Source organism: Siphateles boraxobius, unplaced genomic scaffold (genome assembly GCF_051911475.1).
Source record: "Siphateles boraxobius isolate OS27281-9 unplaced genomic scaffold, OSU_SipBor_1 22, whole genome shotgun sequence".
NCBI classification, from domain to species: Eukaryota; Metazoa; Chordata; class Actinopteri; order Cypriniformes; family Leuciscidae; genus Siphateles; species Siphateles boraxobius.
The window spans coordinates 7,260,899-7,286,793 of record NW_027508833.1 but is presented as its reverse complement, the minus strand read 5'-3'; the positions used below and the strand labels follow the sequence as shown (position 1 = coordinate 7,286,793).

The window sequence follows — 25,895 nt, the reverse complement described above, 5'->3', positions numbered from 1 at the left end:
TATCATATATATATATATATATATATATATATATATATATATAACATATATAGTATATATGTATCAGTTCCATATTTGTTTGATCTGGTGCTAAGTTCTGTTGAATTGACTGCAGTTTTGTGTTTGTTTTCTATGGCAATAGATTAACGACTCGTGTTGTGCTTTAATATACAGTCATCAGAGTTATCACATACCTCAGTGTCATCATTCGACTGTGTTTTCACATTGTTCTTAAATGTTTAGAGTTTTCCATGAAAACATCCAGTGCTACAGTATATCGATGGAGATGTATTTTATGATAATTTATTTTTCTACATTTTAAATTTGACTTCTTTGTCAAATGAAAAGAACAGAAAGAGCATTGATTGCTGAATAAATATTCACAATTTACAATCATGCACTGGTGTTCTTGTGTCCTGTGTTTCTTAATAAATTGCTGATAGAAAGTACAGTTTAATATTTGACATGTGAAGAGTTCATTTGCAAAAACAGATTTTATAAATTTTCATAAATCGTGTTTTTTATTGTGCATATTTCAAGTAATATCAATCAAACTGTTACGGTTACGTGGTGGTAGGAAGCACGAGGAATAACTGGGAACAGGAATTTAATGAACAAAAACTCAGGAGTCACAAAAACCACACTATACATAAACGAGAACGGACAAGGAGTGAGGGAGAACACAGGGTTTAATTACACAGAGAACAGATTAGGGAAACAAGGCACAGCTGGGGCAAATTAACTCAACACAGGTGAATGAACTGAATGCTAACGATGAGCGGGAAAACTGGGACACAGGACTGAACCAAAAACACTATGCAGGGCATTACATGTAACAGAGGCCTCCCCTCGCACCACATAACATCAATAGGGGTGGGCGCCCTGGAGGCTGACGAGGGCATGGACTATCTGGAGTAGGACTCCTCCAGGGCGGTGCAGGCTGTGCAGGCGGCCAGGGCGGTGCAGGCTGCCAGGGTGAAGCATACTGTGCAAGTGACCAGGGCGGAGCTGGCTGTTTAAGTGACCAAGGCGGAGATGACCCTTCGGGCGGCCATGGTGGATATGACTCTTCAGGTGTCCGCTGTGGAGATGATGTGAAGTGCAGGCTCGGCTGGACTGACGTGAAGTGCAGGCTCGACTGGACTGACGAGAAGTGCAGGCTCGGCCTGACTGACGAGAAGTGCAGGCTCGGCAGGGCTGACGTGGAGCATAGGCTCGGCAGGAAGATACTCAGGGAGGATGGTCTCGGTGGAACGAGACCCAGGCAGGACGGTCTCGGCGGGACGAGACTCAGGCAGTACGGTCTCGGCGGGACGAGACTCTGGCAGGACGGTCTTAGCGGGACGAGACTCTGGTAGGACGGTCTCGGCGGGACGAGACTCTGGCAGGACGGTCTCGGCGGGACGAGACTCTGGTAGGACGGTCTCGGCGGGACGAGACTCTGGCAGGACGGTCTCGGCGGGACGAGACTCAGGAGGAACGGTGGTCTTTGCAGATCGTGTGGACCTTAGCGGGGGATCTGTCAAGCTGGACATCAGCCCTGAACACCCATAGACCGATCCGGTGGCAGACCCAATGGCTGGCGTGACGCGAAGATTCTCAGGCTCGGTAGAGAAGACGTGAAGGAACTCGGTCTCGGTGGGATGAGACTCTGGACGGGCGGCCTTGGCGGGCCAATCAGGCTGTATAGAAGTGGGACTGGTGGTGATGACATCCTCTGCGAGGCCGATGGTGAATGGCGAGCCGCAGTTCACCAGCACCCACTCAACGTACTCGGCGAATCTCCCCCGAGGACCAACACCAGGCAGGCGTGCCTTAGTAACAGCGTTGAGGCCTCTGTAAAAAAAGTTACTCAGCGCTCCATCCGGGAAGTTGGTAAGGTAGGCAAGATCTAAAAATAGCCTAGTGTGGGTCTCAAGGGACTGCTGTTGATGGTCAATACATAATAGCTGGACTGCTGGTAAATCCATGGTGTAGGTGGTGGACCTTTCTTCTGTAAAGGTTACGTGGTGGTTGGAAGCACGAGGAGATGAGGAATAACTGGAAACAGGAATTTAATGAACAAAAACTCAGGAGTCACAAAAACCACGCTATACATAAACGAGAACAGACAAGGAGTGAGGTAGAACACAGGGTTTAAATACACAGAGAACAGATTAGGGAAACAAGGCACAGCTGGGGCAAATTAACTCAACACAGGTGAATGAACTGAACACTAACGAGGAGCGGGAAATCTGGGGCACAGGACTGAACCAAAAACACTAAGCAGGGGGAAACACAGGATATAACATGTAACACAAACTGCAGTTGGGTTGTTTTTATTAATTAATAATAACTTACAAAATTAAAGTTCATTGAATGTCTGTGTGTAAGACTGGAAAAACTGGAAGGACTTTAAGAGAGGGCCACTCTCTGAGAAAACAAAGGAAATTAACATTTGAACTCCCCCTCATGCACTATTGAGACGAAGGTCTCACCTCCCTCATCCTAATCTACATTTCTCTCCCCCATTCTTCATCCTGGCAGAGATCTCCCAAACTCACACAAGAATCGAAATGGTTTAATGTGAATGATTATCATCAAGGTTTATACATGTTTGGTATTATTTGAAATGTCTCGGTGCGACTGGTACAAATGTCTCATTCCCAAAGAAGTAAATCGAAAGGTAATAAAGTTCTTAGGAAGTTTAGAAATATCTTCCACACTGGAGGGTGTGTCTTTGAGGTAACACCTTCTGACCATTGGACTGAATGCTAATTTTCCACTGCTAGCAAATGGTGACTTACAGGTAAATTCCACTGTGGATGATGTTTAGATTTGAAATGAGGTCTGGGTATATTATGAAACGCAGCGAGAGCTCTGGGCCTTTTCTATATTTGATATCGGCCCGTGAGGCTGTGAGTTGCGAGACTCTCAGCCTCACGCATTTCTTGTCGGGTAAACTTTTTCCTCTTTGTTCTAGAGCATTTGATGTTTTGCATTGATTATCCTTCAATTGATTATGAAATTATAATGATACATTTACCTGACATATTAAATTGTGACATTTGATTATTCTAATTGACTTTGACATTATTTTCATTCAAGAGTTTTAAAGAATAGTAAAACATTCGCTCACATTTATTGATGCACAGATATCATTAAAGCCTTTTCATTTATGGAGTCAGATGAAATAACGAGTTAATACTTATGAGAAAATGTATTGCATTTAACCAAAAATACTTTGCCGCGAGAAAAGACAGTAACACGCAAAGACCTTCACCGCTAATTCGAATACCACCTAGTTGGTGCGTCCCAGTTAAGGATGATTTGGTTTGCTATTACCTGTGCCACACTTCTGGTTGTGGTTTTGTAAAGGCAAAAAATAAAAGCACATCCCCTCCCCCTTTGGAACTGGGTAGCAGGCCAATAAAAATCGAACTGTAAGGATTAATGTCACACTTCTCCAATTAATGCCCTGCTTGGCGATTACAATATAATGTATATTATAATTTGAGTTATAATACAATTATAATATATTAAAAGGAATATAACTAAAATTATATTGTTTCTGGTCTCTAAAGTCAAATCTCTGCTCATTCTCATGTCAATACATTTGAATATGAAAAGGTTTCTTGGCTCAGGGCTGATTAGAAGCACATTCGCTGTTTCTGATGTAGATTTCAAATGCCTGTTCGTTTAATTTAGTCTTTTTAAAGACTACATAAAGGCAACATGGCCATTTTAACGTTTGATTATTCTATTTACTCTATTTTATATTTTCCCCGTTTTTAGACTAGGAAACTATGTCGCTTAGAGGTCCTCACGTTTTCTGTTTTAACGTTGGTCTCACGATCACAATCCGATCAGTTTCATCACAGAACAGAGGTAATTGGCTATATACCTGAGATTTGTCGTATAGACACGTACACAATCAAAGACACTTTCATAGCCCCCATGGAATTGCATCTGTCTGAATTTAATTTAGTAACTTTACCAGTAGAGGTTTTGGCCACCATTAAAGACGCTAGTCGACCAACTTCACTTAATTGCTTTGGAATGGCCAAGCCCGTGGTGTCCCACGTCACACTTATCTGAAATAACGCTAAACCAAAATAGACAAAGCAGACGCATCCGAATCTAGGTCGGTCAAACAGCATTTCGCTCTTCTAGACGGAAATAACTCGTCTTTGCAAACCAAGTACACTTGAACCTGTGTAGAATATTGGTCGTCACCAATCTGATCAAAAATTGCGGTAACATACGAATCCGTTTCTAATTGGGAAAATAATTGTAGAGCAATTCAGAATTAATTCAAACGTAAGCCTTTATAAATGTAGGCGAAAACAGCTCCCATAAAATGGAGAGGTAAAGTATGCATTCTCTAAAGCTTGTCGTTTCTCTTTTGTAGATTTCAAATGCACTGTGAAAACACATTGTAACCACATGGCAATCCTATGCTCCTGTATAAGAAGGCAAACAAATTTCTCATAGACACGTTCACACAGTATACACAAGATACATGGCCTAGAATGCATGGCATCTACAGCCTTAACCTAAGTGCTACATCCAACACTTACAGTTAAGCAATCATGTGTTTCAAAGAATTAACTTATCTAGCCTATGTGCACATATAGTAGCACAAACAACCATACAGTGTGTTCTATGAGCACAATGTGTTAAGTACAATTACAAATCCAAAAATACAAACTAAGCTTTTTAGTCCCATATCCTGTTAATCATTTTTTGGGTCATAGCATTTAGCTTAGCCTTGGAATCTGACGCATGGTCATAGCATTTAGCGAAGCCTTGGAATCTGACGCATGGTAATAGCATTTAGCTTAGCCTTGGAATCTGACGCATGGTCATAGCATTTAGCATAGCCTTGAAATCTAAATTTTAACCTGTGATCATAATGTAATCCTGTTTTTTCCCAAATTTGCTTTTCATAAACAAATGCATCGACTTGCCTTTTTATACAAAATCACATGTTTTCCGATTGTTTACAAACTTAGAATTTTCTTTCTGTTGTTTGCTCATTTTTAACCAAGTGTTGCTCGTTTGTTTCAACAAGGCAATGCAACAATCGAGAAAACATGCTGACTTTAAATCTTGAGGCTCAAATTTACAGCTCTTCATCGAGTATCCGAATATGATTTGGAAGATGTTTTCCAATTTGGGTTTCGTTTCTCGTTGCGGATTGGCAAACAAGGATATCTTTCAAATCTATTAACAAGGATTTTTCATTCTTCATCTGCGCCGCCACTATCACGTCCTCACGTGTTTCAGTTCCGGACTAAACAAATGGCTTTCCGATCCGTAACAATGCAAACAACATTTTCTCAACACTTCTAAAAAAGGGCAGAAAGGTTGACTTACCATAACGGCGGAAGAAAGAGAAGATGTTCAAACCTCAAGTTGATTTTAAAATCCCAATACTTTGCTGGATAAGAGTTTTTTTTTTTTTTAGCAAAAGCAGATAACTCCACATTTCATGTTTCAGAGTGAAACAAAATAGATGACAGAATTATCCCTCACCACTGTAACTTCTTTAGCAAGGTTTCAGAAAAAGTTTCAGCTTTTATTTTCCTTTTACGCCCCGGAGAAGATATTCATCAAGTTGATGAAATGATCCATCCTCGATCACTTTTAGTCAGCTTTGACGAAACTCCTCTCAGCTAATGTGTCTTTTTGAAGTGACTATAGCAGCCTTGTCACCTGACCCGAATACTGTGCGCTGATTCGCTAAAACTGACTAATTGGGTTGTGTTGTAACAAACAACAAAGATGCTTGTCGGTTTCTGCTGTAAAACGTGAACCCTTGATGCTATAAAAGAGGACATTAACAGCTTTTGTGACAAAACGTGTTTAGGGTTCAGAACGTGCTGTATGTGGAGTATAACGTTGTTTTTTTAAAGCTAAATCCCCTAGTCTTGCGTAACCAGACCTTCAGATTGACGGCAGAAGATCTGGACTCCATCGCAGCTTTCATTGGCCATGGACTGCTCAGAATCCATCTGACTGACATGTAAAGCAACCAATTGCACTTCGTCATGTTCCGCGTAATGTTTAGGCGCGTGAAAACGTAACGTTGATGTCCCTACAATTACAGACGTATGTGTAAAACTCTTGGACGCGTTTTAAAGGGTCTATGCTGCAAACTTTACATACTTCACATACTTTTGAAAATCCAACGTTAATTTAATTAAAATCCAACGTAGAGGGCTCATTGTCACAGTTGTAAACACGACAGCTTGCTTTTTCCATAAGGGGGTGGTTTGGCATCACGGCATCTGTGACCGTTACAGAACACGACACACACGTCTCCCGGAAATCCTGTAGAATTCAATTCATCATATGACGACTTAGAAAATCCTTAAGTGTTTACAATTTTGTGTTGCCGTATGCATCAGATGTTCAGCCAGCAGACCGTGTTCAGACTACAGTAACCCTTACACCAACATGTTCAGTTATATATATTATATTATTATTATTATAGTCCGTGGGATTATCTTATTTCAGTGCACTTTTATTTGATATGAATGATAGTATTATCTAACAAATATAGCTACAAACCATGGGTCCAGGCACCAATGGCTCATGTGGACGATTACAATTGAAATTAATATTTTCAAATATAATGTTGTTTTTACAGCAAAGTCTGTCTTGAATGTTCACTAATAGTTAGAGTTCAGGTTCAGCAATAAACACCCAGTGTACAAAGAGACAAATGATTTCATAATAGATGCGATCAAAAGAAAGGCAGTGTATGTGGACTTGTGCTAAACACTTACATTTAGAAAAATTGCATGTCATACAACATTTTCAAATAAATGAAGTTTTGAATGAGAACAGATGAGGGCGGGGCTTGATTGTGTCTGTGGGGAATTTATTGGATGGTTTGCTATTGGCTGATCTCATGTGAGTGACAGGATGCCAGGCCCTTGTCATCAAAGAAGAGAAGAGATGCTGCAAGAGGAACTTATTCTGATTCAAGATTACCAGGAGCATGAGTTTAAAACAGTCGCCAATACAGGCATTTTCAAGTGCAAGAAGACGAGAAAGAGAGATCAATTCAGTATTCACGCGCTGTCTGAGATATGGATTTCTGGATTTACCATTTTGATTTTGCACAGAGAAAACGTCCCACACAGCGTGTAACATTGATTACCCCTTCGTGTCTTGCTCTTGAATATTTCATTTGGTAAGGCTTAAACTTTCGTGACGATGCAGCACTTGCCTGTTCATGTTCCCACAACATTGCATTGCTTGAAATCATAAAAATAGGGCGATTGACACATTTCATATAGCTAATTCAGTAACACTTTATTTTACAGTGTCCTTGTTACATATGTTACATGTACTTAACATATACTGTAATGTATGCATAATAAATTATGCATAATTACATGTAACCAACCCTCAACCAAATCCTAAATCCTACCATAACCTTATACTAAGTACATGTAGTTACTTAATATTACTAGTACTTAAATGTATAATTACACTGTAACAATGACACCTTAAAATAAAGTGTAACCGCTAATTCATATAACAATGTTTTTTACCTGCATTTGGCGCTTAGCGGGTGTTAATTATATGTGTGTGTGTGTGTGTGTGTGTGTGTTTAATCATAAACACACTAGTTTGTAGTGCAAATATGTTTATTGTACAGCTGGTCGCACACCAGCTTGTCTTTTCCTCAAGAAAACCGGATTTAAAACCAGAATCTGAACTCATTTATTGAAACAAATTAGGTAAAACATTTCAGGAGGATTACCAATGCACAGCTAAAAGTTTTTGGTTGCCATAATGTTCCCAGAACAGACATCCTAACACTCTCTGTTGGTTAGCCAGAAATGTTTTATTTATGTAAGTTTAGTTTTCCTAACATTCCCAGTAGGCCTATCAGTCTTTTTAAATTCAAGAAAACTGAAACAAATTAGGTTAAAAAATGATGCTATGTTTAGGGTTATAAAGTATAGTATAAATTGCTAGTAGCCTACAAAAAATTAAAAAAGAAAAGATATGGTCCTATCTGCAGTCCTGAAACTGCAGCCTCCACGATTGTAGGGCAAGCTATACTGCAGTTTAAAATAATTTATATATCCATTAAAAAATAGCAGCAACATATGAGGACCCTTTTTTGATGTGGAAGCTACTGATGAACGGCTAGAAATGCTCCTGTTTGAAAAGAACTTCTGCTTGTTGCGGGAATGTAAAGCGCTGACGGTGAACGGAATATTTGTTTTCTGGTTTCTAAGGGGTGGAGCGAGTCTCTGCTCCTCACTTCTCCAAGAGTGTTTTCCCTGCAGTTCATTTCTCATCCTCGCTGCTGACGTCTGACTTCCGCATTCCTCGCTCTTCCCGATCAGGGATCAGCGCTCGCGACTCGAGCTGATGCAACGATTCCCGCTCTTCAAGATCTACTCGCGACCTCCAGCTGACGTCACAAAGGGACTCCAATCGCTCACCTCGAGACCAAAGTCAGGTAAGAGGCCAACTTTGACAACTTTTGCACGGCTTCGAGTCCAAGGCTCTGCATTTCACATCGGCTGTGTCTCAAAGCGCAGAGGGACGCCTAGCGGAGCGCGTTTTTGCGCATCGGACGCGCGCAGGAGCATTCAGGACATTGCCGCGCGCGCTCCGATTCAGTGATGCGCAAAAATGCTGTCTATCTAGGGAACAACTCACTAGGTTTTGAGACACAGCCTGAGTGTATGCACGCACAGAATGTACATTGTACAATGTACAACATCAGCAACGTGTGTATTTATTTGAATAACAACAATAGATTCTGTTGCAGGAGCTGCATGCGTTATGCAACTTAAATACCTCTTTATTTCCAAGTTTGAACGCATTTCTCTCAGGCATGTCCATCTCTAGTTGTTGCCTACATAGGGAATGTTCACTGATGATGGGACAGACAGACAGACTCAACACTGAAGTTCGTGTTACATAAGAGAAACTTCCGCTTTGAGATAATTTTGAGTCACTGCAGGGCGTGGTGCAAATGCACATTCATATTTTCATCATCGTTACCTTATTATTTCACTGTATTGTCCGTTTTCACACACAATACATTAAGAATGTAATCAGTTAAACGGATGCATGTGTGGTAATGGGCAGCAAAACTGTAGACACAAACTTTTTAAAATTCAAAATTTAAATTGATGACTATTGGTTAAAATTTAGGTTCAAGTCCAGTTTTACAGTAGCCTAATATGGAGTTGAATATAGCCATCATCCAAATGTAGTATTGGTTTTTTCGCCTCAGATTATTTAAAACATGATCTAAAACTTAAGTGCTGCAAACATTTGCATGTTACATCACAATAAAGTTAAATGAACTGTGGGCCTCTGTAGATCATCAGCATTTTCAGCTGTTCAGAAAAGGGTTTCACTTCCATCAAAAAGAAGTGGGCGATAAAATCTGGAAGCAATGTGTGAAACTGTTTCTCATTGCATAACAGTGCTATTATAACTGCATGCATAATGCAACGAAATGACAATAACCTTTACAGATGTAACGGTGATTATGACACACAGCTCATACGCGTAATGATGCGATTAACAGTAACTCCATGCAAATATAGGCTATGTCACTGTCAATAAACCACGGTTACACCGGATATCAATGTGCATTATGACGTTCTCAGGCATTAACAACTGTGTAAAATTATCTAAATGTATTGATACCATATTCGTTATCATTATAAAATGTGAAGAGTGTTTAGTGTTGAACATGCCATGTTGTGACATGCTGCTACACTTCATATGAAACTACTATAAACTGTATTCATTTATGAAACAGCACATGAGCTCAACGCATATCTGACATCTGTTGTCTCTGAAAACACTTCTTTCCATGCAGAAATGTGGTTCAGTGTTTTAAGATTGATCTAAAACACAGTTTAAGGCATGTCTATTTAAACTTTAAATTTATGATTGAAAAAGGTTTGCTTAGTGTCAGTTTGAAAGTGTCGTTTTTATGATGAAATTTCGGTGACTTATAATTAGAAGCAGGGAAAAAATCACTCTCTAAATCTTGGCCTTGTTGGACTTAATGAAACCTCATGGTTAATTTAAATGCTGTTAAACACGACTCACATGAAGCGACTTACAATCAGATGTTAATATGTTGCTGTGCTAACAATATGATACTGCAGCAAGCATAAAAATACACAGACAGCACACACAAATATTTGAAAAATAGGTTTTTAATTAGACTGAACTGTTTTAGCAATGCTTGTTACAACTACTGAATCTAATTTGTAGAAGAGCTGCACGATTAACCGATAAAAGATGGCGATCTCGATTCAAACACAAAATGTCAACGATTTGTCTCTGTCTTTTAAACTTTTAAAAAGTATGATCACAGCAAACATTCCGATCTGCGTTCTGACCCAGAGAGAGCCGCTGTCATGTATATATATGAAACTGTTTGTGAAGCTGTCTTTTCAACACACACAGTGTGATTATTTCTGTTACCATAATTCAGATTATCACAGAAGTACCTGGATAAAAGTTTACAGTTCGGATATAAACACTGATGTCTATGGTAGCGATAAAAAAATGAGTAAATCACCTTTTGATGTTTCAAATAAAGATTGTATCAATTACATTGTTACACCAGTTGGTGGCGACAAGTGACTGTTAGAAAATGTATTTGTCATTGAATCATTCACTCAAAAGATTCTTTTTAAAAAACGCTGATTCATTCAGTAATTAAACAAAGAGGTCTTTAGGTGTAGAAATCATCAGGAACATCCAAGGCACTCTCTTTAGAAAAGTTAAAAAGCCTTTATTTCTATGGCTTGGCCATAATCAACACTATTAAAACACTCCGACGCGTTTCGGCATACAAGCCTTCGTCCGGGAGAAACTACATTTCAACAAACAGGAAGAGCCTTATAAGGTCTCAAACCACCAATCAGAAAACTCCATTTGGCAAATGACAACAGTATGTTCAGAATTGTAAGATAATAACAAAGACCACTAAATGGCCTCCTTGACGCTAAGTAGAATATTTGTGAAAAAACACTTCAAAGTTACAAGAAATGCATATATCACTACAAAAGTACAAAGAAAAAATCAAATAGAAAAATACAACAACGTTTAGAGAAAAACACTCAGGTCAAGTTCTTCGTTCAGGTCTTTAGGTGTGTTGGACCTGAAACAGCGCTGCGTTGTATGACATTAAAGACCATGAGAGCTATTAGAGAGCGTTATACGGCTCCGTATGCTTTCAGAACGCTCTCACTGATGAGATACATTGCCCAGCGACGCGTCATGTCCAACTAACATAGTATGAGTGAGTCATTGAATCATTCATTCAAACAGACTTAAAAAAAAATCAATTAAAGTCCCCCTGTGGTGAAAATCCAGCTTTTAATGTTGTTTATATGTCTATGTGGTGTTTCTAATATGCTTTAAGACAAACCATGTGTAAATTCATAAGTCAGGAGTGTTTTCTCCTTAAAACTGCAGTGAACCAAAGACAGTCTCAAAAACACGGTTTGAAATCGGTGGTGTTTCTGACGTCACAAACTACCTTGTAACCAATCAGATCAACGTGGTCATCAACAAGTGGATCTCTGAGCTGCTGTGAGTGAGTGGAGGCGGGGCTCATTTGCATATTCATAGAACTGCGTTTACTAAATGAGGCAAGGGCGTCGAGTTATTTAAGCTACAGTATTTAAAGGCATGAAGAATTTATTTTTTCAAGGAAAAAATGTCATTTTGGTGATCAAAGATGAGTTTAAAGGATACAATTATTGACTACAGGGGACTTTAAGCATTTTTTAATAGACGGCAGCAATTAACATTTTGTCAGAACCTCTAAATGATATGTTATTTTGTTTAGGCTAGTCGTTTGTTCAGAATCATGATCTCAGTGTGAAACAAAAAAATTTGTGATTCTCAATTTATCGAGATTTGTTCAGCTATAATTGATAGCCTTATTAAATATTAACTCTTAAAGTCACTTTTATTAATGTTTTTTATAGACGTAGTTTAAAATCACTTATTTGCTGAACACAATTTCTCGATTTCTATGGATGTGTTGTTCAGCTTGTTTGTGCTGAATTTAACATATGGACAATAGATTGATTATTGTATTTATTTTGCTTGTTGTCCATATTATACTTGGACAAACAACATAATGAAGTGTGTCATGTTTTATCATTCTCTGTAGCATGTTAGACAGCATTACTTGGATATTTATTGAAGAACGGGGCAATGAATCAATTAGAGCAACACTTTATCTGTGATAATGGATCAAAATATTAATATAACATGTGGTAACGGTCACAGCGGAGAGAGCGTCAGTTTGCACGGCTCTGAACTAAAGCGCTCTATAGAACTTTCCAGTGAAAATCTAAACAAAGAGAACAGTGTTGTATTCTGTTTATTTTTCCAAATCCTTCATGCTGTCATTCCCTCAGTACATACTTGTCTTGACTGGTCGGTATGAAGTTTTATTTGGAAGTGTGTTGAAAGTTTCAAAGATGGTGATTTTTTTCCATTGGGGCTTTTAGTAAGATGGCTTGTGCTGATTGAGTCTGTGGTTCAGTAGACAGAAACACCTCACACACCTTCTGAATATGAAACACGCTTGATCACATTTGAAAATGTTCATGATTAATATTAGAGCCCGACCGATATGGATTTTTGGGGGCCGATGCCGATACCGATATTAGAGAGTAAAAAAAGCCCGATACCGATATATCGGCCGATATTATTTATGTGTATATTGTAATACAGTAGCAATATTATTTGTGTATTATAGTACAGTATACCAGTCAAAAGTTTGGACACTTTCCTATTGGTGTGTACAAACTTTTGATGGGTACTTTACACAGTAGCTATAAACAGAATAAATGTATTTTATAAACAAGTTTTGCAATGATCATTCAAATGTGGTAATCAAACACTTGTGTGACACAGATATGTAATGGAGGCAGGGGGAATGATAGAATGAGAATTATGCAGCTGAGCTGTAACCAAACTAGTTTTATTGCATGTTATATTATATTCTATTATATTATATTCTAAATACTGTTGCATAATCTTCACTAACGACTTTGTCTTTTAATTTAGTCATAACTTGTATCAATAAATATATAAAAAGTGTCACTGACAAAACCTTATTATCTTCTATTTTTACTCTTAATTCCTCTAATCTCTACCAGTGGAGGAAGAACTCAGATCTTTTTACTAAAGTAAAATTAATAATATCATAACGTTTTTAATTACATGTACAGTACTTTTATACTATTTTAAATAATTAGTAAGCAAAATGTACTAAACGTGAAACTAGGCTACACTTAATGCAAAATGGCCCTATATAAAGTGTTATAATTATATACATTTTTGGAATATTGCTTGATGTTGTAACGTAGCGTTATCAGGCAGAATGAGCTTTAACACTGTGTCTACACCGGACGCGGCCGTTACTGCTCGCGTCGCAACAGCTGTTTACCCGAGACAAAGCAGAATCAGTTTACTGTCGGAGATCGCTCGCGCCACGCATTTTAATCAATGTTTCATCAACCAATTGCCTTAATAAATAAGAAGAAGGCCTAAATATAGCAGACAATATAATCAGGACTTCTCAGCTGCGCGCTTGCAATAGTCACAAGCTCACACAATACGTGACAGAGGCTTGTAGCAGAGAAATCAATTCTGTGAATTACACTGCGCAAATCACAAGTAGGCTACTACCCACCGGATGAAGAAGGGTTGGCTCTCAGTCTCCACAGGCTACATAAAATATTCATTTTATTTTATTTTATTTTTCGTGTTTATGAGGAAAAAACAATGTTACAGACGTAGGGTTGTAACGGTATACCGGTATGGCGGTTTATCGCGATATTGACTTGTACGATTATCATATCGTGAACATTTGCTTATCCACGGTTTTGGAAAAAAAATTAAAGCAGATCTCAAATGCGCATATGCAACTTATTTCCACTTGACTACTCCACCTATACATGTGCACTGGAGAAAATGTCTGAGACTGAGGCTGCGAATTCTTCGAGAAAAAAAGTTAAAATCTGCAGTGTGGGAATATTTTGGGTATCCGAAAAACGAACGTGGGTTTTTCCTTGAAGATTGATATCCAGTTGTGTCCAGAAATATGGACGAAGAGTGGCTGCAAAATGAGGAAATATGTCAAATATGTTCTCCCATATTCGCGAACACCTTCCCTCCCTGCAGATAAAGTTCCATTTATAACTTAAGTCCATATTATTTACGTGTTGCTGAGGGAATTTACAATATAACGCAGATGTCACGTAAAATGCGCGATTTGATAGATGGATGAATAAATCTAAAATATAGCTGTGCAATAAATAAAATCGCTATATGAGTGTGTCTATTAAACAGCGCAAAAAACAGTAAATCTATATTCTGCTTGTTCAGCGTGTCTGTGTGAATGAGCAGCACCGTTTCACCTAGTATATACTCAAGTATGTGGGACGTTCATGGTGTTTAAAGCGTCTGCCGTCTCACTCACTATATAAGGACGTGAACACATGAACATATCCAGAGCTGCTCTGAGAGAACTAAATGAGCATTTCATAATTTTGTTGAAAATAATCATTGTCAAATACACTCTGACTGAAACTCATAGGAGTTTAGTACAACCTGTCAAAATAAAAATTATCTTAAATAATAATTAATAAATTAAGAATTTTATTAATTCAATTGATCAAACATGTTTGTTCAAATGGGAGATCTGCAGCTTTATTTTTTCTTTCTTATTTTTTCAAAGGTAGATTAAAAACGTTTGTTTTAATAAACCATATGTTCAACCAAAAAACCCTATCAGTTTTCATTAATTTAAGGTTCATTGCAGCTGATAATAATAATCATTGTTTAATACCGTAAACCGTGAAACCGTGATATTTTCTGAGACTATTATCATACCGTGAAAATCTCATACCGTTACAACCCTATACAGACGCGACAGTTCAGCACTACGGACGTGAGCGCTCTGAAAGCGGCACTAATGCTTTGAAACTTTCACATAGACATCAAACAGAAAGCACAAAACCTTTCGTTTCAAAGTGAATTTCGTTTTGTATTAATTGTATCTTAATTTTAATCAATGTTTCATCAACCATTTGCCTGGATTTAATTTATAAGAAGTAAATTTAGCAGACGATACATAATCTCGACACGGAGGCGCCTGCGGGTGAACTGGAGCTCGTCTCATGAACCGAAACTCAGCGTATAGACCTGAGAATTGAAATATATCTATATTGAAATGTCTACTTTTAAACAGAACAATTCAAAACGAAAGACAGACAGACTCATGTAATCGTATGAAATGTGCATTTCTCTCTGGCGCGCGCTCACTGAAGATCGCGAGTCAGCATCGTCAACTTCATCTTTGGCTGACACTGACTGAAAACACTTGTTTATTAATAAACAATTAAAATGTCTCCTTGCTATATTTGTTGTATTCATAATCATTACTTTTGCCAGTTCTTGTGACAGCTTTTAGGTGCTTTATTGGCAGCGCACCCTTACATGAATCACCGTACCCGCATTTTTTTAAATATTCATTTATCGGCCATTATAAATGCCGATACCGATAGTTAGGAAAATGCCTAAAATCGGCCGATACTATCGGCCCACCGATATATCGGTCGGGCTCTAATTAATATATTGCAGACGGATTTAGTTAAGCATCGGGTTATTCAGTATATGCCTATACGGGAATATAAGCTTACTATATTTTGTGAGTATTTTTTCTTTGAGGTTGTAGGGTTTTTTGAGTGTTCTTTGTTGTACCTAGCTGGGTACTTCCTGACGAATACAAAAGATCCCTCCATGTCTGTCTGATATTGTGTAGTGATAAATGTTTTGTTTTTTTACCAAATCAACAAAATGTTAAAAATGTCCAGTTTTTAAAAAAGTTTTTTCTTGGTTATGTGAACGTTAAGGGAACATTCCGTTTTTATCATTCTTCACACATTATGGAATGTTACTTTTGAATGTTCTCTGGACGTTCTGAAACAAGTTGTAACATTTCAAAACATTAGACAAACGTCCAAATAAAATGTTTCTTAAAAAACATTCCATGAACAGTTTATAAATAATGTTTTTGTCCTAACGTTTTGAGAACATTATTAAAGACCAGATAACTTTGAACAAACGTTATTAACTTTGAACAAAGGCTATTAACGTTACTGGAAGTACGTTTGTTCATAACTGTGAGAGAACACATCTCATTAATTATTGGCAAGCAACATGTCCCTCTCCATTCCCTCTCTTAGAGGTGATTAGGAACAGCTTAACAATTATAGCATTCTTGTGAAATAATTGATAATAATAATCATAGCCTAATAATAGTAAACAGAAAACTCTTTATCAACAGAATGTAATCAAATGTAAAACAACACTGCGTAGTCTTCACTGTATAAATTAAATATAGATTAACCCTAATAAATCTACTAAAGAGCAGTGATTGATTTTTTCTTTGTCTTTTGTTGTTTTATTAACATCAATGACACAGACAGCAGCAGGTTTATTAGGCTACTGTCACTTTAAGACCGAATCCCAATATACTGTTAAACATGTGACTTATTTCCCAACTGTTTATGTTACCTTATTCATAACTGATGGTGTTTAATAACTCTTCTTTATCATCGACTACATCCTGCAGTATAGCAACATTAGATTGTATTTTACCACAATCACTGATCTAGCTGATTTGGCTGACTAGCTGAGCTGTCAAGTTTGGGCTTTTAGGAGGAATGAAAGTGCAGATCTGTGAAGGAAAGAAATGCGCTAAAATCGCATAGCTCTAGTTTCTTGCTGTCATTGTTGTAGAGTTCTTGTCGTTGCAATGTCTCCACTCCACAAAGACGCTGCAAATGTATTGTTCTATTCAGACACCTGGTAGAACTGAATGTTGTGAAGCAATTTTAGCTGCGCATAGAAAAATTCAAAACTCGCGAGTTTTGTATCTTCTGATCGACCTTTATAGAGACCACTGATCAAACTGTATAAATCTGATCAATCGATCACGGATCACTTTTAATTTTTTTTCTAGCTAACTATTGAGTTTATGGTCATTAAAATAAAGTTGAAAGTTGAAATTAAAGATTGATCCAAGTTTTTTTTCTGGATGCTGAGAGTTGAAAAACAACAAATACCACACGACCAACTGCCACATACAAGCATACAACGACAACAGATGACAATAACAAGCACAACAACCGAACAAGGTCATTTAAAACAAGGGCCAGAGCATGTACTTTACATTTTGTTGACATTCAGAAACAAACTATCTGTGAAATCAGATACTGGTAACACTTGCGCAGATTTTCAGAAGTTTTCAGCTGGCCAAACATGCTTTGGTGGACACATGGCCCATAGAGCGCCAAAGCCATGTTTTTCTTTGAGGTTCATTTTAAAAGTGACAGAATTTGAAAGCTGAAACTTTGTTTCCTATCAAAAGTAACAAAGCACAAAGCTTGAGATTATTGGATGGTAACTGCATCACCGGGAAACAGCATAAACTAAAAGATATCGCTTCATCAAAATCAATCGATTAAAAATGAGAAATCGATATTGTCTAGTGTCCACATATTTACCCGTTCTAGTTTATCCACACTGTTCACAAAATAGATGCTGAACACAGTCAAAACTTGCGGAGAAGCACTAATTAAATGCATTTTCAGCCAAATATTTTCGGACATTTCAATGTATCATAAAATCGGGTCCCTCCTTAAAAAGGGACATTTTTTCTCATTTTATATTGTCTGCCTGGAAAAAGTCTCTTACAAAATTAACACTTCTCAACAAGCCGCATAATTTGAATGATCTCTCTGTGACAAATAATGCATGCCGAGCGATGTGCTTAAGTTAGTAGGTTAAGGTGTTTGCTTAAATGACTAACGTTCAGTATGAGCAATGATAGCTTGCCTGAGCAAAGACTAATGAAACTTCCTTAACGGTTGTGTGTGCCATGCAGAGGTTCACATATGGCAGTGATTTCTGGTGTCATAGTGAGGGCGTTTCTTCAAGAAGCTCATTCATGTTCTGTAGTTCATCTCTCTGTAAGAATGGAAAGACTTGAGAATGTTTTCTTTAAAATAGTTCTTCTCAAGCTATAGAATGCACATCTGAAGGTTTTTTTCATTTGAGGCCGTTGACATTGTCCTGTTCCTCTGCGGCCACATTCCTCTCGGCTGACATGGAGAACTCAGATTTGGACGGAGGAAACTCGGGCAGCGGGCGGATCTTGGCTCAGTTCTCAGTTCTTCTCTCCACGGCTTTAAGGAGAATGTGTCTGGGTCTAGTTTTGTGCCTCTCGTAAAATAAGGGGGGGGGGAAAGAGCAGCTTATCTTGCCAAGGGTCTGTAAGTGGTCTTATTATATACACATGTCAGATATTAAATATCTAATGTGCGGAATAGACAGTGCATGGGCACAATGGACATGTGTTCAAAACAATAATTGGAGACTTGTGTGTATGTAACATTTCTGTTGGTTAGGTAAAGTACCCCTAATATGCTATTTAAAAGGTTCCTGATTTTAAGGTTAACTTTTCTTTCTGACAGTGTCTGAAACAATTCAATCAAGGATTCAGTCTCTCATAGCCTCTCCTTTCTGAGAGTCTCCTTAGCTCTGATTGGTCAGATGGCCCAGTCTGTTGTGATTGGTCTACTCTGTTTCTTATTGGTTTAAATTGCCCAGTCTGTTGTGATTGGTCTACTCTGTTTCTGATTAGTCAGATGGTTCAGTCTGTAAGTGATTGGTCTACTCTGCTCTGATTGGTCAGATCGCCCAGTCTGTTATGATTGGTCTACTCTGCTCTGATTGGTCAGATGGCCCAGTCTGTTATGATCGGTCTATCCTGCTCTGATTGGTCAAATGGCCCAGTCTGTTATGATTGTTCTACTCTGTTTCTGATTGGTCAAATGGCCCAGTCTGTTGTGATTGGTCTACTCTGTTTCTGATTGGTCAGATGGCTCAGTCTGTTGTGATTGGTCTACTCTGCTCTGATCGGTCAGGTGGCCCAGTCTGTTATGATTGGTCTACTCTGCTCTGATTGGTCAGATGGCCCAGTCTGTTATGATCGGTCTACTCTGCTCTGATTGGTCAAATGGCCCAGTCTGTTATGATTGTTCTACTTTGTTTCTGATTGGTCAAATGGCCCAGTCTGTTGTGATTGGTCTACTCTGTTTCTGATTGGTCAGATGGCCCAGTCTGTTATCATTGGTCTACTCTGCTCTGATTGGTCAGATAGCCCAGTCTGTTTTGATTGGTCTACTCTGCTCTGATTGGCTTAAATTGCCCAGTCTGTTTGATTGCTCTACTCTGTTTCTGATTAGTCAGATGGTTCAGTCTGCTATGATCGGTCTACTCTGCTCTGATTGATCAAATGGCTCAGTCTGTTGTGATTGGTCTACTCTGTTTCTGAATGGTCAGATGTCTCAGTCTGTTGTGATTGGTCTGCTCTCATTGGTCAAATTGCCCAGTCTGTTCTGATCGGTCTACTCTGTTTCTGATTGGTCAGATGGTTCAGTCTGTTGTGATTGGTCTACTCTGTTTCTAATTGGTCAAATTGCCCAGTCTGTTGTGATTGGTCTACTCAGCTTTGATTGGTCAGATGGCCCAGTCTGTTGTGATTGGTCTACTCTGCTCTGATTGGTCGAATTGCCCAGTCTGTTGTGATTGGTCTACTCTGTTTCTGATTGGTCAGATGGCCCAGTCTGTTGTGATTGGTCTACTCTGCTCTGATTGGTCGAATTGCCCAGTCTGTTGTGATTGGTCTACTCTGTTTCTGATTGGTCAGATGGCCCAGTCTGTTGTGATTGGTCTACTCTGCTGTGATTGGTCAGATGCCCCAATCTGTTGTGATTGGTCGACCGCTTACAGCGCATGTCGGAAACTAAACACCCAATAATTATTTTAATTTCAGCTCTTCCTCTGCACTTGTATACAGAGTGATGCAAACAGTAACGATGGCGTGGGTTTTACCATATCAATCTCATCAAAGTGGATTTGCTTTGGCAGCAGAAAACAGTGTCTTATCGACATGAACAACACAGACCAAACTCTTCCAGCCTCAGATACAACTACAGTGTTTGAGGGTGGAGCAAAGAGAAGCTGTTCAGCCAATGAAGACCATAAGCTGGCATTATGCAAATGAGTTACAAACCTACGTAGGTTCGAGCAGGAAGTGAGTCTCTGGAATTACTGTCAACTCGTTTCAGGCTGTTCGGAATTTCTTTTGGGAGACAATAAATCCATTTATCTGCACTTTGATGTTTGAAACTTTGCAGAGCTTTTACATTCACAAACAGCTATATAACACTGTGCATGAAAGGTCATACCTGAAAATAGGGGCACTTTAAAAAATATTATTTTATTGTCCAGTTCTTTTTTATAGTCAGAAAAGGGCTAAATTATGGATTCCAGTGACAGATTGAGCATCTGCACAAAACCTGCTGCTGCTTTGTTGGTATTTCTGCACAGGTGATGTTGTGAGGGTGACTTTTATTTTGTAAAGATATGGATCATGGATTTAGGACATAAAAAAATATAACATATTTTGCATTACTTTTGGTTTACTTTTCCTTTTGAAGTCTTATATAATTGTAGTGGATGTGTCAATTTTTCAATAATGATGTGGGTTAGGGTGTGCACCTGAGATGCATCTCTCTGTAGGCAAGGCCGTGGTTAGCTGGTACCACCACTTCCACAACTTCCAATAGGAAAATTCAACTGCAGTAGCCACCGTTCAACATGAAGAGGGCAGCACTCAGACGTTTTGTAGACTCATATATTGTAGAATTAAAAAACTTTAAACCCAAATGTCAAAAAATGTACTCAAATCAATGACCAGCATTTATGAAGCTCCATTCTTACAGATCATTAACTAAAAAAGTTGTTTTAGTGTTTAGTTACTCTTTAATGGGAACGTCAGCCAAAACATTTTTAGAATATTTTTTTGTTTTTGTTTGGTAGGATAACTAGTGCTACACATCTTGGTAATCTTTGTAATAGACACAACTAATCCAAATTAAATTGACATTTGTGACAGTATCATGATCTTACGTATGATGTGCTGCATAGCAGTTGAGCAGGTTTTCAGGATAAAGATCAGTAATGCAATTTGAGGATGTCTGTAATTTGCACAGGATATAGAGATTGTCATCTTATCTCACACAATATATTTTTGTATTTAATTTTTAATAAAAATTTAATAAACAAGATAATATATTTGGAGGAAATTTATTTCAATACAATATACAATGATTCCTATAATATAAGCCTCTAATAATATATTGATAAAATTCATAAATTCATTAATCAGCACTCTGGCATTTATAATACATATTCTAACATGTCTTGTCTTTCAGCTCATGAACATAACATGCTCTCGTTTTTATTAAGTAGGAAGTATTCCTGACTACATAAATACTCAATTACAATTGGATGGTTAACATTCACTCTTTTGTTCCTTTCACTAGATTTAACATGAAAAAATGAGTCATGATCAATTTCCAAAGAATGTAATCTGAACAAATATGTGTTATTAAAATAGACAATATAATAAAAGTGTGTGTATATAGGCTGAATAACTGCAATCCTGCAGGCGTCAGTATTTTAAAGTGTAGTATAGTATTTATAGTGAATATTCTTCATGCTATATTTGTGATTATTTTGATGCCAATATATAATTAACGCCATTACTACTGTTCGTATTACTGTGAATCAAGTGCTGACAAAGAGCACTTCAGGAAGAGATTCCAATATGCTAATGATCATGTGGTTTCCGACACAAGCTGTAAGAGACCAATCAGAGCAGAGTGGACTAATCACAACAGACTGAGCCATCTGACCAATCAAAGCAGAGTGGACCAATCACAACAGACTGAGCCATCTGACCAATCAGAGCAGAGTAGACCGATCACAACAGCTGAGCCATCTGACCAATCAGAGCAGAGTAGACCAATCACAACTGACTGGGTCATCTGACCAATCAGAGCAAAGTAGACCAATCACAGCAGACTAGGTCATCTGACCAATCAGAGCAGAGTAGACTCTCGAAAAGGAGGGGCTTAGAGAGAATGAGTTTTTGTACTAATCCTTTCATACACGGAGAAAAGAGCTGATGCTGCAAAGAGAATTATAAAAAGAGAATTAAAGTGCTTTTGACCTTGGATGCATGTAAACCTATTGCAGGAGACTCCAAAACAAAATTAGGAACCTTTAAAATGGCATAATGGGGCACTTTAATAAGCCTTGGTGGTGTCTTAAACGACTGATATTCGACTGATAACTCGATTTCAAAAAATGTCAATAAACGGCGGCTTAGTCTCACATGAAGAAACGTGTTGTCTTTCCTCCAGCTGTGGTCAGGGGTGTTGGTGACGTGATGCCTGGACAGATCCCGGACCCCTCGGTGACGGCGGGCTCACTGCCCAGTCTGGGCCCTCTTGTGGGCATTTCTGCCACCACACTAACCCAACACCTGAAGTACGCCGACCTCTACAACCTCGGGGCCATGCTGTCGCCTTTACATCTACTGGGAAAACTGGGCAAGCGGCCGCTCCCGATTAAAGCTGAGGTGAGCTTCTTCATCCTTTAGACTGAGGGCGCCTGAAGGAAACAGCACTTCATTTACTTGAACTAGTTCACATTAGTGTGACCCAGTTTGTTTTGTATATGATTAATCTGCAGGGAAACTAAAAAGTGGATCTGTACACTGCTTTTCTAAAAATCTAAATTGACTATTCTTATTTTTTTATGGAATATTGCAGTGTTTATTATAAACACATCATTGTTTTGAATTCAAATGTCTCGTAATCTTTAATCAGAATAACTCTTGCAGCGACATCTCTTCTCATCTCTGATGACGTGTTTTTTAGGCATCGCATTTGTCTCTAGACTACATGTAAACATCATGCATAGATATGAACTGTAGAAAATGATTTTTCCAAGTTGTAAAAGTTATATTTCAAAATTTTACATTTTAATTCAATGTGTTACTTGCCATTTCTTTGTAATTCTTTGTATATTTTACTAGCAATTTCTAATTTAAAAATGTTTCAAAGTAAACCCAGCACCAATTTTTTTGTTCCAGTGTATCAGCCAATCAGAAAGCTTGAAGGTGCAGCTCTATATTTACAGGTGTGTGAGTTTGGAACAGCTCTACCTGTTTGTACCTTGGAAGATTGAGCAGATCTGTGTTTGGTTCAGCTATTTGTGCAGTCAGTGTGAAAACACATCGGTGGTGGTGTTTTATTTGCACTTATCAAACTGCAGTGACTCCATCTAGTGGACAGACAGTCACTGCTTTAATTAAACAAACTCTGAAATCATAAAAAAGTGAATCTAATCAAAGCACAAATGAAACATAAAAGCAAAAATACCGTCTGGCCCCACTGTATCAGGCTATTTTTACAGTGACCGGTGAAAAAACCCAAAACACTCTACATTGGCCTTATTGATGATATATAGCCTAGACTAAAGATAAACACAGGAAAATATGTTCACATACTTAAAGCTTCAGTCACAGTTAACTGAATTAAAGTACTACAGGTTGGTAAACGGGTACTCATAAATATTCATTTTATTATAAATACTGTACTGTAAAAAAATTTTTTATTGAGATATAAATATTTTATATCGGACTATTTATTACACGTCCTGCCTTTTCATTCAGTTTGATATTGGTGATGTTAGTAGCAGGTTTTGAAAAGCATAGCTCTATAAAGAACAAAGCAATACGCTTTCATTTGAGCAGATGTTGCTGACTGAACAGCTGCTCCTGTTAATGCAGACTGATTGAATGTTATTTATTAAAGAAGTTTGTATTATACCCTTATACACGACTTGCGTTATTTTTACTATTAAACGACAGGTAATTCATGATCGCCATCCGTTCAGGCTCAGTTTATGTGATCAGCAACACTAATGTTTTTTATTTCCAACTGACTAGTTATGCTATACTATAGCTTTCATTCAGCAAAAGTCTGTTGATATTTCAATTAATTATTTCATTATATAATTTGATGGCAAACAGGAAGTGAAAACATGAAACATGTTTATATAAATCCGAATCAGAAATGAATAATTATCAACAGCACTTTAGAATATTAACAAGACACTTTCTATGCATGGATGTCACCTAGTGGTAAAAAATGATAAAGCTCTTAAAGAGGGTCAATTTATAGTTTGCAACTATATTTGTACTCTTATAATACTCTTTTCTTTTTCTCTCTTTTTAAATATTGCATGCAACTTCCTTGAATTTAAAGGGGAATATTGAATGTATTAAACAGGTTCCCTAAACAAATGAACTACTTTAATGGCAGATTGTAGGAAATTTAGCAGACTCATTAAAAGCCTTCATTTTTGCTGTTGCCAGAAAGATGAAGAGGAAGACCGGAGGAAAAGAAGGCGAGAAAAAAACAAAGTGGCAGCAGCAAGATGTCGAAACAAAAAGAAAGAGAGAACGGAGTATCTCCAAAGGGTAAGTGGTTCATGTAAAAGATCAATATGCAGTGCTGGTGTATTAAAGGGATAGTTCACCCAAAAATGAAAATTAGCCTATGATTTACTCACCCTGAAGTCATCCTAGGTGTAAATGACATTCTTCTTTCAGACGAATACAATCGGAGTTATATTATAAATGTCTCTTCCAAGCTCTATAATGGCAGTGAATGGCCGGTTTCTGTTTTGAAGTCCAAAAAACTGCATCTATTCATCATAAAAGTGCATCTGTCCATCATAAAAGTGCTCTTCAAGGCTCGAGGGGTTAATAAAGGCCTTCTGAAGTGAAGCGATGCGTTTATGTAAGAAAAATATTCTTTTACACTTTTTTGGACTTCAAAACAGAAATGGCCATTCACTGCCATTATAAAGCTTGGAAGGACATTTTTAATATAACTCCGATTATATTCGTCTGAAAGAAGAATGTCATACACACCTAGGATGGCTTGAGTATGAGTAAATCGTGGGGTAATTTTCATTTTTGGGTGAACTATCCCTTTAACGTGCCCTCAACTCTTCCGTTGAAGGAATCTGAACGTCTAGAGATGATGAACACGGAGTTGAAGTCACAGATCGAGGAGCTGAAGCACGAACGACAGCAGCTCATACTGATGCTCAATCGCCATCGGCCCACATGCATCGTGAGGACAGACAGCATCAAGAGCCCTGAGAAAGAGGCCGAATGAGAAGGATCACACATTCCCATGTTACTGTTTACAGGTTAGCTCTACTGCTAACTAAAAGCACTTGGCTCAAAGCACTTGGACATTTTAAGGAAGAGAAAATGGCATTCGTTCTCTGACCTTCGAGGTTGGATGGGTGCGACTAAAAGCAACAAGAGAAACACACTGATGGCCTCAGTATTGGGCTGTGTGTTAGTTACAAAACTTTTATGGGATTGTTTTTCTCCTGTAAAACTTTTTTTTTTGTCATAAAGTGCCTTGTTTGTTTTAGTCCATTTAGGAAAGAATTGTCTAAAGTTTGTTATGAATTCATGAAAACACCCATCGCACGCATGTTGTGGCCTCGCCATGTAAACTGGACGATTCTTCATGGACTATCTCACCATTTGCTGCCTTCAGTTGGGTTTTTTGTTTTTCTGACGCAGGCGTCATGTATGCACATATGTATGAACTGTTTACATCTTGCCAATTTATTATAGTTATCTACTATATATATGATTTTTATACTTCCTGTACATGGACTTATCACTAGACGTGATACATTTTATGCAACAAACAATTTCATAACCTCTATTTCTGTGACTTATTCAATTTGTTGTACAGCTGTGAAAACTGCAAGCAATTATTAAACAAGTGTTTTCCAAATGTTATTTTGCCATTATCAAAACTGTGTTTGAGTTGGACAACCTGCAGCCATTTTGCAATGTC

At 38.0% G+C, this 25,895-nt stretch overlaps 1 protein-coding gene and 1 long non-coding RNA gene across 3 annotated transcripts in view; one reads left to right on the top strand and one right to left on the bottom strand.

Moving 5' to 3' along the window:
• The window catches only part of LOC143746613 (uncharacterized), a 299,149-nt gene that overhangs the window by 164,790 nt on the left and 108,464 nt on the right, over positions 1–25,895 (bottom strand). The window lies entirely within an intron of this gene.
• jdp2a (Jun dimerization protein 2a) lies at positions 8,251–25,832 on the top strand. 2 transcript variants are annotated; one of them, XM_077238511.1, is made up of 5 exons: positions 8,251–8,470; positions 22,359–22,576; positions 23,093–23,139; positions 24,380–24,484; positions 25,032–25,832. In XM_077238511.1, the coding sequence occupies exons 1-5, from the start codon at positions 8,380–8,382 to the stop codon at positions 25,045–25,047; spliced, it is 477 nt and encodes a 158-aa protein (XP_077094626.1). In that variant the 5' UTR covers positions 8,251–8,379; the 3' UTR covers positions 25,048–25,832. The 2 variants fall into 2 exon arrangements, with proteins under 2 accessions (XP_077094626.1, XP_077094625.1); XM_077238510.1 differs by lacking the exon at positions 23,093–23,139 and having other exon boundaries at positions 8,260–8,470.

Excerpts from the sequence above, each read along its gene's own strand:
- jdp2a (XM_077238510.1), top strand. The coding sequence starts at position 8,380 with ATGCAACGATTCCCGCTCTTCAAGATCTACTCGCGACCTCCAGCTGAC. Across the intron at positions 8,471-22,358 it reads CACCTCGAGACCAAAGTCAG|CTGTGGTCAGGGGTGTTGGT; the intron begins GTAAGAGGCCAA and ends TCTTTCCTCCAG. Across the intron at positions 24,485-25,031 it reads GAACGGAGTATCTCCAAAGG|GAATCTGAACGTCTAGAGAT; the intron begins GTAAGTGGTTCA and ends CTTCCGTTGAAG.